Genomic DNA, 15,892 nt, shown 5'->3' on the forward strand with positions numbered 1-15,892 from the left:
ATCGACGGCCGACACGCAAACACGTCCGCTCGTCAATGTTTGTTCGGGCGTTTCGCCAAAGCTACCGAGCGCCAGAAGACGATGAAGAAGCAAACAAGAAAGCGTTTGCTTGATCCCGGCGCGATGCTCGCCTCCCCGTCTCTTTGCGATCAATATTCAATTTGTCCACGCAAAAAGCACGGCCGATGGGCCGCTTCTCTGTAGTGGGCTAATTGGAGGTGTTCTGGTGCCGTCGTCTCGGTGGGCCTGCTGGCGATTGCTAATACATGAGCCTCCTTCTTCAGGCTGGAATTCGTTCAGAAGGAAAGGAAAGAAAAAAAAAAAAAAGTTGAGAAATGTTGGGGCTGGCCAACGTGGCCTTCAAATGTGTATCGTCGAGATGTTTTGCTCACATTTTCTTTCTCACTCGATTTTTCGCACCTGCTGATACCGAGTTCGGATTCGATACCCTGGAAAATGCATTCACGAGAACAAAAAAGTCTGCATCCAAATTTAATATTTTAATGGATCCCAATATGATACATTGTTTTTGCTGTGGATTATGTTTTATTATTTTTAGGCCACATCCGATATTTTGATATCCAATTAATGCGATGATTTATTAAAAAAATATTGTGAATAAAATAACATGGCCGCTTGATGCTTACAACAATAAAGATAAGAATTACAGGCAGAACATTTGACTTTTTCCCCCCCCCAATTCTTTCTCCTTCAGTATTTGTTTAACTTTACAACGGAGAGAAAAATCTGCAACGGCCGATATTTTTTGCCTATTTATTTATTTGTTTGGTGGCGGGGAACGTTTGAATGTCGTCATCTTTGTCTTTTGTTGTAATGTGTAAAACAAAAAAATGACGGAAGCTCATTTTCCATTCACTCGGAAAAAAAAAAAGTCCTGTTTTTCAGACTAATTTTTGGTTGTAGCTTAGTTTTCTTTGAGTATTTTTTTTTTTCAGTTTTATTGAATATTTTTTTCCCTGTTTTTCGGAGTAATTTAAAAAAAAAGAAGAAAAAAAAGAAAAAAAAAATCAGTTCAAACTGAAAAAACAAATCAGAAAAACAGAAAATAAAATAAAAAAAACTCAAAAAAAATAGAAATGCAGGAGTTGTTCAAGACATAATTCATCCTGACTAATGAACTCCATTTAATCGATCAAATCAAACGAATTGCCCGGCTCAACTCAATGCTTAAAACAAGAACCAGGAGAAGGCGGTGTGGAATAACGGAAACCTTTCCCGGCTTCTTCCTGCTGCTTTAATTGACGGCGACATTTTACCACAGCAGGAGAGATTATTACAGGGATCAATGAGCGACACAATACTGTTTAAAATATGAATAACAGCTCGCGATGTGGAGCCTTTTAAAGTTCAACACCAGCGCAAATTACATGCGGCAAAGTGGCCATTAAAATAAATCTATGCGTCCATCACAATCTCAGCGTGGACCGCCGGCACATCTTGATGGATTACATTTTGTCCCGGCTGTACACGGAAAAAGCGCACGAAAAGTACAAAATGGTGGCTTGTTTTTTTGTTTTGTTTTTAGTCCAATAACAATATCATGTGCGAGTATTTTTTCAAGGCCTTCCCATTTATTCTTTTAACAAACACAAGCAATGATTTATTATATATTAATGTTTAGGTAATGGCGTATTGAGGACCAAAATTGCCAAAATTCTAAATAAATAAATGACTAAATAAATAAATGAATAAATGACTAAAATTTCATTTTTGAATTGTATATTTTTTTACATCCATTTTTATTTGCACTTTTAGTCATTGATTTATTTTGAATTTTGGCAGTTTTGGTCCATGCTGCCAGGAAGAAATGTTATTCAAATGAGGGGGGGGCGGTCCTAAGCGTGTCTTGGGTCTCATTGGTGGAAGTTGTGTCAACACAACTTGCCGCTTGAGTTGCTCGACAACAAGCGTGTGTGGCCCTTCAGCTCATTCACTCCACGGGTGTACTCATCAGACCGTTTTTTTAGTATTCTTTGATTTAGTAGATTCGGTGTACAACACCATTTTCTGTGTGTCTTGGAAATGAGTCAAAAAGCTCAAAAGCAGCTGTAAAGAATTAAGCGTGTGATTATTATTATTTATTTTTTTTCAGGTGTCGTGGATCTGGGAGCCCATCGAAGGCCTGCGTGACAACATTGCCGTGTACCATCCCGACTACGGCCAGAGTTTCCCCAACTTGTCCTTCAAGGACCGTGTGGGCTTTCTGTACAACAAGCTGGAGAACCCGTCCATCCGGATCTCCGACCTGCGCATGTCCGACGCCGGCCGCTTCACCTGCGAGTACGCCACCTACCCGTCGGGCAACGAGCAGGGCACCACCACACTCGTCATGCTGGGTGAGTGCTCGGAGAACGTGTTGATTACGTGTGACTTGCGCTAACAGGCTAAAGCTAGCTCCTCCTCGACGTCGAGATGTATCACTTCCTTCATTTGTTTATGTGTGACTTGCGCTAACAGGCTAAAGCTAGCTCCTCCTCGACATCGAGATGTATAGCTCCCCTGATTTGATTACGTGTGACTTATGCTAACAGGCTAAAGCTAGCTCCTCCTCGACGTCGAGATGTATCACTTCCTTGATTTCCTTACGTGTGACTTACACTAACAGGCTAAAGCTAGCTCCTCCTTGACTTCGAGATGTATCACCACCTTGGTTTGATTACGTGTGACTTGCGCTAACAGGCTAAAGCTAGCTCCTCCTCGACGTCGAGATGTATCACTTCCTTCATTTGTTTATGTGTGACTTGCGCTAACAGGCTAAAGCTAGCTCCTCCTCGACGTCGAGATGTATAGCTCCCCTGATTTGATTACGTGTGACTTGCGCTAACAGGCTAAAGCTAGCTCCTCCTTGACGTCAACATGTATCACTTTCTTGATTTGTTTACATGTGACTTGCGCTAACAGGCTAAAGCTAGCTCCTCCTCGACGTTGAGATGTATCACTCCCCTGATTTGATTACGTGACTTATGCTAACAGGCTAAAGCTAGCTCCTCCTCGACGTCGAGATGTATCACCTCCTTGATTTCCTTACGTGTGACTTACGCTAACAGGCTAAAGCTAGCTCCTCCTCGACGTTGAGATGTATCACTTCCTTCATTTGTTTATGTGTGACTTGCGCTAACAGGCTAAAGCTAGCTCCTCCTCGACGTTGAGATGTATCACTTCCTTCATTTGCTTACGTGTGACTTGCGCTAACAGGCTAAAGCTAGCTCCTCCTCGACGTCGAGATGTATCACTTCCTTCATTTGCTTACGTGTGACTTGCGCTAACAGGCTAAAGCTAGCTCCTCCTCGACGTCGAGATGTATCACCTCCTTGATTTGCTTACGTGTGACTTGCGCTAACAGGCTAAAGCTAGCTCCTCCTTGACGTTGAGATGTATCACTCCCCTGATTTGATTACGTGTGATTTATGCTAACAGGCTAAAGCTAGCTCCTCCTCGACGTCGAGATGTATCTCTTCCTTGCTACCGATTCATTTGTTCATGCTAGCCAGTGTAGCAAGAAGGTGGTGTGATTTATTTATTTATTTTCCCCCAAGAGCTGTTGCGCTCCATCAGCCTTGACAGGCGCCATCTGCTTATCAGTACTCCTCGTCTCCCAAGAGCGAGCGCCCCGTCGTGCCCGAAGCCCGCGACCGAGCAATTTGAAGCCGATTCCCTCAGAGGTTTCTGCCGGTTCGGAGAACGACTTGAAGGAATTTAATCATATTGCTGTTCCATTTTGAACATGTAAACGATGCTTAGTGAATCCAATAATGACCGCGTTCATTAAAAATGGCCGCGTTGCAATTAAAGCGCTGTGATTGCCGTGTAAAAGCAGTTTAGGGACGTTTAAACATCTCTGATTATTCATTTATTTATAAGCGGAAATTGCAGTTCCCTGGGAAATTGCGTGAAAATGTTTTTTTTTTTTGTAAAGATCAGTTTAAGGACACAGTTTATTCACGCAAACATGATTAATTTGAATACTAAAATTAGCGACTGCATGCAAGTCATTTAGCCAAATCATTAATTTTGCATTTTATGTGTCGTATTCAGCCAGTGCCGTTATTTTTTTCAATAAAATTGTTTGTTTATTTTTTTATTCAAAGTTATAGCAAAAATGTTTTGTATTGTTTTCATCCACATTAATAACACAAAACTGTCATTACACTTTTGATGGCGCAATGAGTCTATTGGTTAGCATGGCTGCTAATTGAGCTATCTGTTTATTGATTTTAAATAAAATGAAACAAAAACAATGCACAAAAAATGTGATTGCTGATAAATAACTTGGTATTTCATCTAGCGCTGAGCAACCAATCAGAGAACGGAAAAACGCTGATGTCATCGAGTGCTAGCGCTCGCACTCAAAGCCTTAGCTAACCCGGTATCATATGTTTTATGCATTTCTTTGCAGAGGATAAAGAATATATTCCTGTGCGTGCTTTTATTATCATGTGTTGCTCTCCATTTGTCTTCATATCCAGTGTTTAATGTAACGCTGCATCAATGCTATTTGTTAGCTTGTCTAAGATTAGATTGACATAGCAACACATAGGGGCTAAAATCTGATTGGACAAGAGAAATACTACGCAAGTGACGCAAATAGACTGTACATGAACAAATATTAGAATTTAGGTTGTAAACGTAGGCCAGTGCTTCTAATACGACTGCTAACAAGATGCTAAAGTGGCGAAGGTGCACCTGTTAGCATGCGTTCCGTAGGGATCTTAATGCCTAACTGTAGCGAGCGCCTCATCGTCTTAAAAGCAAGATGATGTTTACGACGACGCTGGCGGGTGGTGGAGGGGGACGCCCGCTGTGTGTAATCGGAGACAGCTGGTGTTTTTCATCCTCCCACATCAGCGGCCATTTGCAGAGCAGCCGAGCGCGGCGAGGTCGACGCGAGGGAGGAATCCCGTCGCGAGGCGAGCGGCGTCTGCGCTCGTACGATAAAGAGCCGGCACATTAAGCGCTCCCGCGGTAATGGCGGGCTCGGGGGAACCTTGCGAGAGGGCCGCCCTTTGAACTCCACCGAATTCATTTTCCCATCTTTGCGCGCGTTTAGCACGCGTTTGTGTTTACTGGAGTGCACAAATGAAGCCCTCCTCGCTCGCTTTTGTTGCTCCAATTGTCACAATCAGAAAAGGCTTCAGCTGTGAAAAAGGACGGAATGCAGGCACAAGGTGGATGAAAAGAAAAGGATGTGTGGGCTTTTCAAACGCGTAGTCAACATAGTTTCACTTCGTTCCCTTTTGTTGAATCAGCCTTTCATGTGTTGGCTCATGTTTGTATGCTGGCAGTGGCGAGGCCTGAAATTGGATCTGTTCTTTTGAAAAATTCAGCAAAAGAAACGACTTTCACTCAGTAGTAGATGTCTGTCATGCGTAGACCCACAAAAAAAAAAAAAAAAGTTTGAAGCAACGTCTCAAAAGACACAGAAAGTTCATTGATTCATCTCGTCCAAGATTTTGTCTGAATGCGACCAAATTTGAAACACATCCTTTTAGTCTATCATGAGGAGACCCACAAAAACTCCCACGACGCCACGCCTGAAAACACACAAAGTCGGCAATTTGCGTCTAATTGCAACCAAATTTGAACAGAGGTGGCAAAAAAGTAAAAAAAAAAAAGAAAAAGAAAAGCCACAGTTTGGTTTTAGCCCCAGGTGCTAGTTAGCTAGAAAGCTAGCTCCCGAGTTAGCTCCCATGGCTGCTAGGGAACTAGCTAGCTGGCTAGCACCAGGGGCTAACGCCAAACCGTGGCAGGATATTTTAATTTGAACCGCACGCGTGAAACAGACCCACAAAAAAAGTTTCAAGAACTGACTGAAAAGACACAGCAAGTCCGCCATTTTGTTTCCGAAGCAGCCATTTTAGATTTATTTCGTATCATGGCGGTGATGAATGACGACTTGCCATAAAACACACAATTGATCTGAAAATCCAGCCCCCCGAATCCAGTTTTGACTCGGCAACGTGTACTTTGGTGGACTTGTCTCTCATGAGCAGACCCGCCCAAAAAAATCTCAAGAAGCCACGCCAGGAAAGACACAGAAAGTCAGCCATTTTGAAATTTATGAAATTGAAAATGAAATTTAGTCGCCATATCTGTCGCGACTCGATGCACAAAAAAGTCTCAAGAAGCCATGTGGGGAAAGACACAAGAAGTCGGCCATTTTGTCTCAAAGCCACTATTTTTGGATCATTTTGGCAGAGGTCCTCCTTGTTGAAGAGATTTTGCCTGATTGCTACTAAATTCGAGCCACGCATGCTAAACAGATTGACCACAACTATTTTTGCTTTTGCAATGTGGGCGGAGCCTAGCGCTGATCTAGCAACATGCGCTTTGGCAAGCACGTCTTTCACGAGTCATTTTGTATATTTCTAGTGGTCCTTCAAAAACCAGCTTGCCCTTCAAAACTAGCAGTCGCTTATCATGAGCATCAGATTGTCGTTCACTGAGAATGCTTTGGAGGTCGAAACTGAGAAGTGAAAAATGTCCGTCTTGCCGGCAGCCTTCAGCGCCGCATTGGTCGCAATACACGAACATGGAAAAACATTTTTCACAAAAAAACAAAGCAATTTCAACTCTTGATGCCTCGCTCAAATATCAGTCAGTCTGTACGGAGGCGAGATCCGAGTGCAGCCTGCATTTTATTTTACCTTACTGCATGAATAATAGATTTGGATATACATGAGGCAGCTCAAGATGGCGTTTTGTGGCGTGGAATGGCGACGCGCCAGCAATCATATCACGTCTCGTTCGCGGCCGAATAGATAATCCTGGCAAACAATCCGATTAGCGTTCATTGGATGCGGCGGCACGGCCGCGCAACGCAATCTTGTTATCGAGTTTCGGTGCGCGCCGATGAAGAGTCGGCAGCGAGCCATTTATTGGGGTGGCCCGCAATATTAGGTACACCCGCCAGATCCAAGACGATCACGCAGAGGCAGATATTGTTTTTGTCAGAGCGCTACCAAAACTGGACCGCGCGTACTTGATCGAAATATTTGTCATATTTGTCGAGGCAACATTTTTGCATACCAGTGCATCTCGTTGTCCTCGAGATTTTTTTTCTAATTGCTAACATTTTTTACAACAGAAATATGTCATCGTTGTCTTTGCCGAGACAGAATTTTGCGTAGAGCTCTTCAATTCAAACGTGTTGGCTCGTGTTGTTACACTTAGATGACATTTGGTAGATGTCAATCATGAATAGAGCTGCAAAACAAATACAAAGCAGCCATTTTAGGGTCATTTTGGTCCTTTCCAGATTTCCTACAAAGACAAATATTAAGATGCTTTCTGAATGTAACAAAACCAAACGTCTTTTTATTTATTTATTTTTTTTATTTTCATTTATTTATTTATTTTATTTTTTTATTTTTTATTTTTTTATTTTTATTTATTTTTTATTTATTTTTTTTTTTTATCCACTACTGGCCTCAGGAATGCCTTAATGGTTCTGCTAAGCAATATAAAATTTGATAACAAAAGACAGAGGACGTCTTCCATTCTTCCATTTTGGCACTTTCCACGTCTTTCAGCGACGAATGTTTTTGTTTGATTGCTACCGCATTTTCCACAACAAAATGTGTGCTCCTTTCCTTTGTTAAAGCAGAATTTTCCATATCCAGCTCCCGTATTGGATTTTACCCGCGTGCGCAAGGAAAATCTGGAATCAATGGCAGGTCGTGGGGAGTCTAAAACAGTGCTATGCTAATGACCTTGGCGAGTCGCGCCCGATGAGACACAAGAGGGGTTCGAAACAAAAAGTCTGTCGAAGCCTCAAAGCACCTCGGCCATGATTTGGCATTAGCGCTTGTAAATGTTGAAATAACAAATCTTTTGTTTTGTTTTTTTTACATGGCGGCTGCTTCTGGTCACTTAGCGGAGCCGCCCGGCGCTGGCGTCTTCAATCAAACCCGAAATGAGTCTCAATCAGACAAATGAATGCATTTTGTCAACATTTCCAGCAGCCAATTACGGATTGTCACGCGGCCCCCGGATTGATGCCGATTCCAAATGTTCCTCCTTCCCCTCCAATGTTGATGTTTTATTAGCGGCCCCGGGAAGCGAACAGACGTTTATCTCCGCCGCGACAAGGGCGGCCCGCGACAAACAAATACCCGCCGACGTTTTTCACCGGCGCAACAACACATCGCTTGATCGGTGAATAAATCCACACTGATGGCGCGCGCCAAAAAAAGACGGTGCCGCGAAATCCTAAATAATAAATTCACGCTGCGGACGGCCGCGCCGTGAATTAAGCCGAGGCGTGGACAAATTGCAGAGGCTGTGCTTGGTTGATAAAAGGTTAAAGATGGCAGCCACTAAAAGCTGCCGTGTTACTACAACATATAATGGAGCTGTGTGTGTGTGTGTGTGAGATTTAAAATTGTGTGTTACTACAATGTTTATTAGCGTTGAAGCATTTTAATATACGCAGTGTAGTATAATATAGATTAGGGTTGTCAGGTGATTCATTTTTTTTAAAATCTTAATTAATTGCATGACCTCAATCAATTAAATTTGATATCTGTTGTACTATAAAATGTAAAAAAAAAAAACCTAAGTTTTCATCGTAATTAGAAACATGGCTGCGTCTTTTAGTCAGTGAAACAGTAATTTCATAATCATTCATAAAATTGAGTTAAAATTAAAAAGATGAGAAAAAAAAACGAGTGTGATATTGATTTGTGTTCAGGTCATTTTTCTGCCACTAGATGGCATAATTGCATTTGTAAGACATTGGTGACAGCTCAGTGCATTTTTCTCTTCATATTAAGGGCTATTTAATCTTTAACTCTTTGACTGCCAAAAACGTTAAATAACGTTTAGTAAAATCCTATGGAGGGGTGCCAAAGACGTTAAAAGACGTTTGTTTCAAAACAGAGGTGAAACTAACCATTTTCCATTGTTGATTACTGAAAAACGGAATAAGGTAGAAACAAACTTTTTTTTCTGATGAAAGATGAGAGTTCAATCTTTCATTTGGTAGTATGTGTGTTTCCATAGTCCAAACACATAATTTTCTGTGGACCTTGAAAGATCAGTCAAAAGATCAGTCAAAATGTTTAAATCGCCTGGCACCCACGGCATCCCTTTTCTGAAAACGTCTGGCAGTCAAAGAGTTAACATGAAGTAAAATGACTAAAATTGTCAAATGCAACTTGACCCCAGTCTCTCCACAAATCTATGCGTTATTATTATATTTATATGACTGCAAAATTTGGACTTTAAAATTTACATTTAGAGGGACTTTAAATGAGCTCAAAATGAATGCACTCATTTTTGAAAGCCCGAATATATAATCATAAAACACAATCTTCTGTGGGTCTTGAAATATCCGTCAAAGTGCTCCAAAAACAGCTGTTATTATGGAGTTGGCTGGCAGTAAATGACTTAATCAATCATTAATAAGCGCTCCGTGTTTGTCGGCAAGCTTAAGCATCCGCGAACGCGGCTCGCGACTTATTAAGTGGACTTAACGCTAATAACGACATCCGCCGGCGTTGTCGCTCGCACAATTGCGTGCATGTGGGTCAAGTGGAAGCGCCGACGCGGGCCGCTTGCTTTAATTAGAAAAGAGTGTGAAGGCGACAGATGTCGCCCGGCGGCCGCCCTCGCGCGCCCTGGCGTCGCTGCGGTGCGAACTGGCGACCTGCCAAAGACGAAAGGTAGTCGGTTCAAATTCAAGAGAGAGTCTTGGTCTTTGTAAGGAGTTTTTTTCTTCCCTCTAACTACCAAAGTGTGTTGAGGGGAAGCACGGACCTGTTAAGACGAAAGCATTTTCGCTGGTGGAGGCAGCGCTTCCTACACTACATTTCATACACTTGTCAGCTAGTGCGCTAATCCGATTGCGTGGTGCCATTTAGTGCCGGACTACTCAGAGAGAGTAAACAAAAAAAATGGTTCATCGACCGTCTAGAGTCTGACAGAGGTTTATTGAAGATGAGGCGCGTCCGTCCGTCTGTGCAAATGTCAAAGCGCTCATCTTGTCCACATGAGTCGTAATAAAGTAAGCAGTAAAAAAAAAGAAGAACGTCTTTCAAGAGCTTCTTTGGAAAAGGGAAGAAGACCAAATGATAAGAGAAGAAGAAAATCCTGCATCTCCCAAGAATGAGAACACTGCATTTTTAAAAGACAAGATCAACCGGCGTACTTAACGACGGGTTTTTTTTCTCTACAGGTGGTTCTTAAGCGTAACGCGGCGACCGCTCCTCAAATGAGGCAATGAATCTTTGTGAAGCGCTATTTTCTTCAAAGACGGCACCAAAAGAAAATTAGGGAGTCGACTGCACCTAAATTGGACTCCCATTACCCCAAGATGCAACCGACTATTTCTTTTGCCGGCGCTTCAAAATATCAATTTACATTACGTCTCAATACTACAAAAGTACGCCGATACTTTGCGATATCTGCCATTCCTTTAAATGTGGTAAGGAGGAAAGCGTTTTGAACGTGCGGTGGAGGATTATGACATCATTTCTTCAGCTTCGATGGCTCCAAACAATACATGTTTGGCTCAGTGGGTCGTCTTCCCCCACCCAGAGGTTGTGGGTTCGATCCCATGCCATTGTGACCACGTGGAAGTAGCCTTGGGCAAGATACTGAAACCTCAGTTGTTCCTGACGCTAGGTGGAGAAGCGCTGCCATTTACCGTTTACATACGGAAGGCACAAGTCTCATTCACAAAACAAGCTTTTTTCATAACAGATCTGAAGCCTAAAACAAAAGAGGACTTCACATTGTACAGTATATTTAAGCACCAAAATTGAAAAATGTTTCGAAAGCCCGCTAGCTTAATGCTAACATATAATATATATATATAATAAAGAGCCCATATTTTTTTTTCATCATGAGTCTGAAACTAAAGCAAAGCGAACTAAACATTCTACAGAATATTTAAACACTAAAATATTCTACCAAAGATAAAATTTGAAAGTCAGCTAGCTTAATGCTAACATATAATATATATACAGTGGTACCTTGGCTCACGAACTTAATTGGTTCCCACAGAGAGTATGTGAGCCGAAAAGTTCGTCTTCCAAACAAGTATTTCCCATAGGAAACCATTGAAATGAGAATAATCCGTTCCCAGGTCCCCATAAAACACAATTTTCTACTAAAAAAAAGCCTTAAAACTACACAAAATATACCTTTTTATTTTATGTATAATAAATGTGCTATTGTATTGTAATTAAAGAAATACACTGTACTGTATAATAAAGTGTTTTTATTTGCAAAACTTGCAACTTGCCTTTGTGATGGTACAGTAGTTGAAGGCTTGATGGAATGGAGTGGGAGGAGGAGGGAGGGAGGGAGTTACTGTTTGGAAGGGGAGTCCTCCGGTGTGGCTTCTCTTCTTTGCTTCTTAGGAGACTCTTTATCCTTGTTGCTGACTAAAAACCTCTTAATTGACACCTGTTGCTTTCTGAGTTGTAAGGTCTTACGAAACTGAGGCATCACATTATCATTCATCATGTTGATGATTCTCATAGCCACAGTTTTTTCTGAATGGCGCTGTTCGATAAAAGCCTGCACAATCACTCCACTTTGCTAACATGGTCTTGATGCTCTCACTTGATGCTGACAAACGCGCACCTCGTTCGTGTTTGTCGACGATCTCCTTCTTCTGCTCGACCGTAATTTTCTTCAATGTCTTCTTAGGCTTAACACGAGCCTTTTGTGGGGTCTTTTTCGGTCCCATGGTAGCAAAAGTACACTCCAAAAGTACTCCAAAATGATCCAAAATGTCTACCGGACACAAAGCACGTCCGCACTCAAACAAAGGGGGCGACGAACTGGGACGCCGTGAGCGTGATTTCTCGTGTCGCGAGATTTGGTTCGTCCGCCGAAAATTCGTTCGTCAGCCGAGACAAAATGCTCGCGAATTTAATGTTCGTGAGCCGAAAAGTTCGTGAGCCGAGGTACCAATGTGTATATATAATAAAGAGCCCATATTTTTTTTTTTCATCATGAGTCTGAAACTAAAGCAAAGCGAACTAAACATTCTACAGAATATTTAAACACTAAAATATTCTACCAAAGCTAAATTTTGAAAGTCAGCTAGCTTAATGCTAACTTATAGCCCCCCAGCTTTTTTTTTTTTTTAGCATTTTGCCATGTTATCATTTCAGTATTGGTTTCAAGGTACTTAATGGAGGTTTAGTATCAAAGTGGGAACGCTGTAAGGAAACCAGACCGTGGCACAAAACAAAAAAAAAAGCTTATGGTTTGCTGCTCTAATGAATGAAGTGTGAACAACATTTTATGCAAATGACCCGCTTTAAAACCCTCCTGCATCACCTTTTTGCCATCCCCGGTCCGCTCTCTGACATTTAGCCCGTTGATCCGTGCACAAGGGGGGTGTCGGGCAAGGGGGGGGGGGGATCTGTGCCATCTAATTCCTCAGACGGATGTGAGGAGTGGAAGCTGTACGGGTCGGACGTGTCGTCACAAAGCAGGCGCCCGTCTTTGTTGCCGAGCTGCATTCAGTCGGGGGGAAACTCAAGCCGCGGATGCGACGCAGCTGCAGGATTCCAAGGTTGCGTTTAAAGGCTGATGATGTCATAATGCTGGCCTAGTTTCCAAAGCGCCTTCAAATGTGGACGTCTACTTTTCCGTGTTTTTGGAGAATACTTTGCGCTTGTTCTTCACATCCCTCGTCGATAGACAAAGAATTTGCTTTGTACTCATTTGAGCATCTAACGCCAGTTACTATTCACATTTGTCTGAATGATTTTTTTTTTTTTCATATTTCTCTCTGTCTCGCAACTTATTGATGGCACTACAGTACAGCGTATCGCTTTCAAAACCAGTCATTGACATGGAACGACTCCTACAGTGTCTCCTTTGTGTCTTTAGACCAATAACACCACAAATGACAACAAGCCCGAACAATGATTTGCTAACTTTCTGTAACAAACGATCCGTTAGTGACTAACTAGCTCACAAAACACACATCTTTTGAATCATCCGATTTGAGAAAATGTACAAAAATGATAGCCAGCTTACAACTATTTCTGAAACTGAAACTCAAACTGGCATTTAGCAACAAATGAGCTAACTTTGTGTTGCTAACTATCAAATGCTAACTAGCGAGTTACACTATTACAAACATTTATTAAGGCGTCCATTCGAAAATGGACAAAAAAAACTACATATTCCAGATGGTTTTCTGAGGCTAATTACCAATTAGAAGCTATCTAGCTGACTTCCTGTAGCTAACTAGCAATTAGCAACCATAGCTGATTTGTCGCTGATAACTGTCAACAAGCTAGTTATATATATTCTAAACATTGGTCATCTGCAATCTTATTTTCCTTTCATCTCGCCCCGGCCGGCCTGTCGGCAGCATAAATAAGGTTTGGGCGTCCCATTGAAGGTTTGACAGTGCGGTCTCCGAAGACGGCGTCGGCTGGACTGACCTGGGTGGGACGCGCTGAAATATTTCAGCCGCCTCAAAAATGCCAGACGCTCGGGAATCATCAGAAACCTTTCAGACACAATCTGATGCGCACAAAGACGGGCCGGAAAGTCATTCCGGGGGAGCTGCCGATCGAATGAATGAAAACGTTGCGATGCTGATGGCGATGCGTCTTGTGGCCAAAGCAAATAGCGTGACATTTTCAAGATGATTGACAGCTCTTTTGGAGGGAGACGCATTTTGTGGTGGCGTCTGCTCATCTTCACCCCTTTGCTGACGTCTGAAGTCATTACTTGATGTCCAAAATGTCACTCAGATAAAACCCACTTGGACTTTTTTCCCACGTTTACATTGCGATGGAAATAATGCGGTGAAACCCGGATTCCGCCTCCGTAGCGTTTGTTTGTTTTTAGCATATTTTGTCGCTGACTTCTTCTATGATGGTAAACAGTTCTTCCCCAAAAGTGATTTATTGGCATTCCCAGTTGATGTTTTCTGACAAACTAAACATGAAAAAAAGATCATTAGACCTTGTTTCTCTCAAACAACCACGTCGATTTGCCTTACAAAAGTCTATTTAGCTTAATGCTAACAAACGATTCAGAACGCCATAAACAGGCTAACGAATAGCAACAGTAGCGTTATAGCCCTTAAACAACGGACAAACAGAGCAACACATAGACAGATAGTAAAACAATACTCACAGCCATACATTCTTTATCATCTGTGAAGAATGAATGAAGTTACATATTCGTCATTTCATTACTTTTTTTCATTTCAGATATTTTTTTTTTATTTCACTCTTTGCGTCTCTCATCCCTGGCTTCTTCTTCCCCTCCACAGCCAAACCCAAGAACTCTGCCAACGTGGTGACGGTGCAGGCGGGCACCAAGGCGGCGGTGGTGGCGCAGTGCCAGGCGGCCGACGCCAAGCCGGCGGCAACCATCAAGTGGCTGGCGTCGGTGGGCGGCAACCACACCACCAGCAGCACCAACGGGCCGGACGGCACGGTCACGGTGCGCAGTGAGTACCGGCTGGTGCCCACGCCCGCCGACGACGGCCGGGAGGTCACGTGCATGGTGGACCAGCGTACCCAGGACAAGACCTGGACGCGCCAACTCAGGCTGTCTGTGGAGTGTAAGCAACACACGCGGGCAAACTGTAAAAAAAAAATAATAATAATCATAATAATCATATTCCAAATAATTATACATTCTTAAATCACCTATTCATGTCTTTTTTCTTTTTTTTTTTTAGAACCTATTCATAGTTATTTTCTGAAAATTTTAGCTATTTGCGTCTGGAGCACATTTTTATGCTCTTTCATCCATCGACGCCCACGTCACTCACCTTTTAAAGCCACACACATTAAAAGTCACAGATACTAGAACTTAAGAAGGGTGGCTCAAAGTGGACAACAATATCTATAGCTCACATGCATGTATTGTTGTTGTTGAACCCAAATTGTTGTTTAACAAAAAATAATGCTTCCTGTATGTTAAATGATAAAAAAAAAACACATCCTGATCAACATTATTAACCGCTTTTGTTGCAAATATTTCAAATGAACCATTTTAAGCAAGTTTCATCATGAATTACTAGCATTTGTAGTTATTTAACTTTGAAATATATATATGTCAACAAAAAACATTTTAATTCTTTTACCGCCAAAAACGTCAATTGACGTCAAGTGCACGCCCACTGTATACTGCCAATGACGTCAATTGACGTCAACTATGTTTAGTTTTTTTCTCTCAATGGTTAGTGCCAACGTCTTGTGCAGCACTGCTCGGTGAATGGGCTGGAAAAATCCAACAACACCCACTAACTATGGCCAGCAGATGGCAGCATTGTATTTCTTTTGAATGGGCTCCCGGGGTATCAAATTACATGAAAACATGGCGGATCTTAGGAAATGCAACGTTTTCAAGGACGACGTGAATGAGCAAAGCGTTTGTCACATTAACTCTAGTTCACAGAGCGCCACTAAACAAAAAAATATTTGTGTCAAAGTCTCGTAACAAGTTTCGTAACAAAACAATGCAAATTTGTAGTTCTTCTACTTTAAAATGGGACAGTTTGACCCGTCTATGTTTAACGTTCCAAAAGCATTCCGATAAACATTAGGAACCATTTGAAGTGAAAACGTATCGAAGTGAACCATTTTAATTGATGAGATGTTTCGTAGCAAAAAAAAAAAATCATAATTTGTAGTTCTTTAACTTCAAAATGGGTCAAAAACTGTTTTCATTGTAAATATGCTGAAATGGAGCATTTCTTCCTGTCTGTTGGCGCCACGTTTCATAGCGAATAACGACTATTTGTTGTTCTTTAACTTGAAAGTAAGTCATAAGGGTTCAAATAAAAAATTTCCGGGTTAATTGATGGGACAATTGATAGACTATTTGATTTACTTTCTTTCACTCAACAAAACACGCAACTATTCATAAAGAAGGC

General features: G+C 41.9%; 1 protein-coding gene across 2 annotated transcripts in view; it reads left to right on the forward strand.

Moving 5' to 3' along the window:
• The window catches only part of pvrl2l (PVR cell adhesion molecule related 2 like), a 136,700-nt gene that overhangs the window by 65,454 nt on the left and 55,354 nt on the right, over window positions 1-15,892 (forward strand). For both annotated transcript variants that reach the window (XM_077547789.1, XM_077547788.1), the window contains exons 3-4: window positions 2,114-2,357; window positions 14,279-14,572. In XM_077547789.1, coding sequence (XP_077403915.1) covers window positions 2,114-2,357; window positions 14,279-14,572 — 538 coding nt within the window. The remainder of the gene's footprint in view (window positions 1-2,113; window positions 2,358-14,278; window positions 14,573-15,892) is intronic.

This window comes from Vanacampus margaritifer, chromosome 17, assembly GCF_051991255.1.
Source record: "Vanacampus margaritifer isolate UIUO_Vmar chromosome 17, RoL_Vmar_1.0, whole genome shotgun sequence".
NCBI lineage: Eukaryota > Metazoa > Chordata > Actinopteri > Syngnathiformes > Syngnathidae > Vanacampus > Vanacampus margaritifer.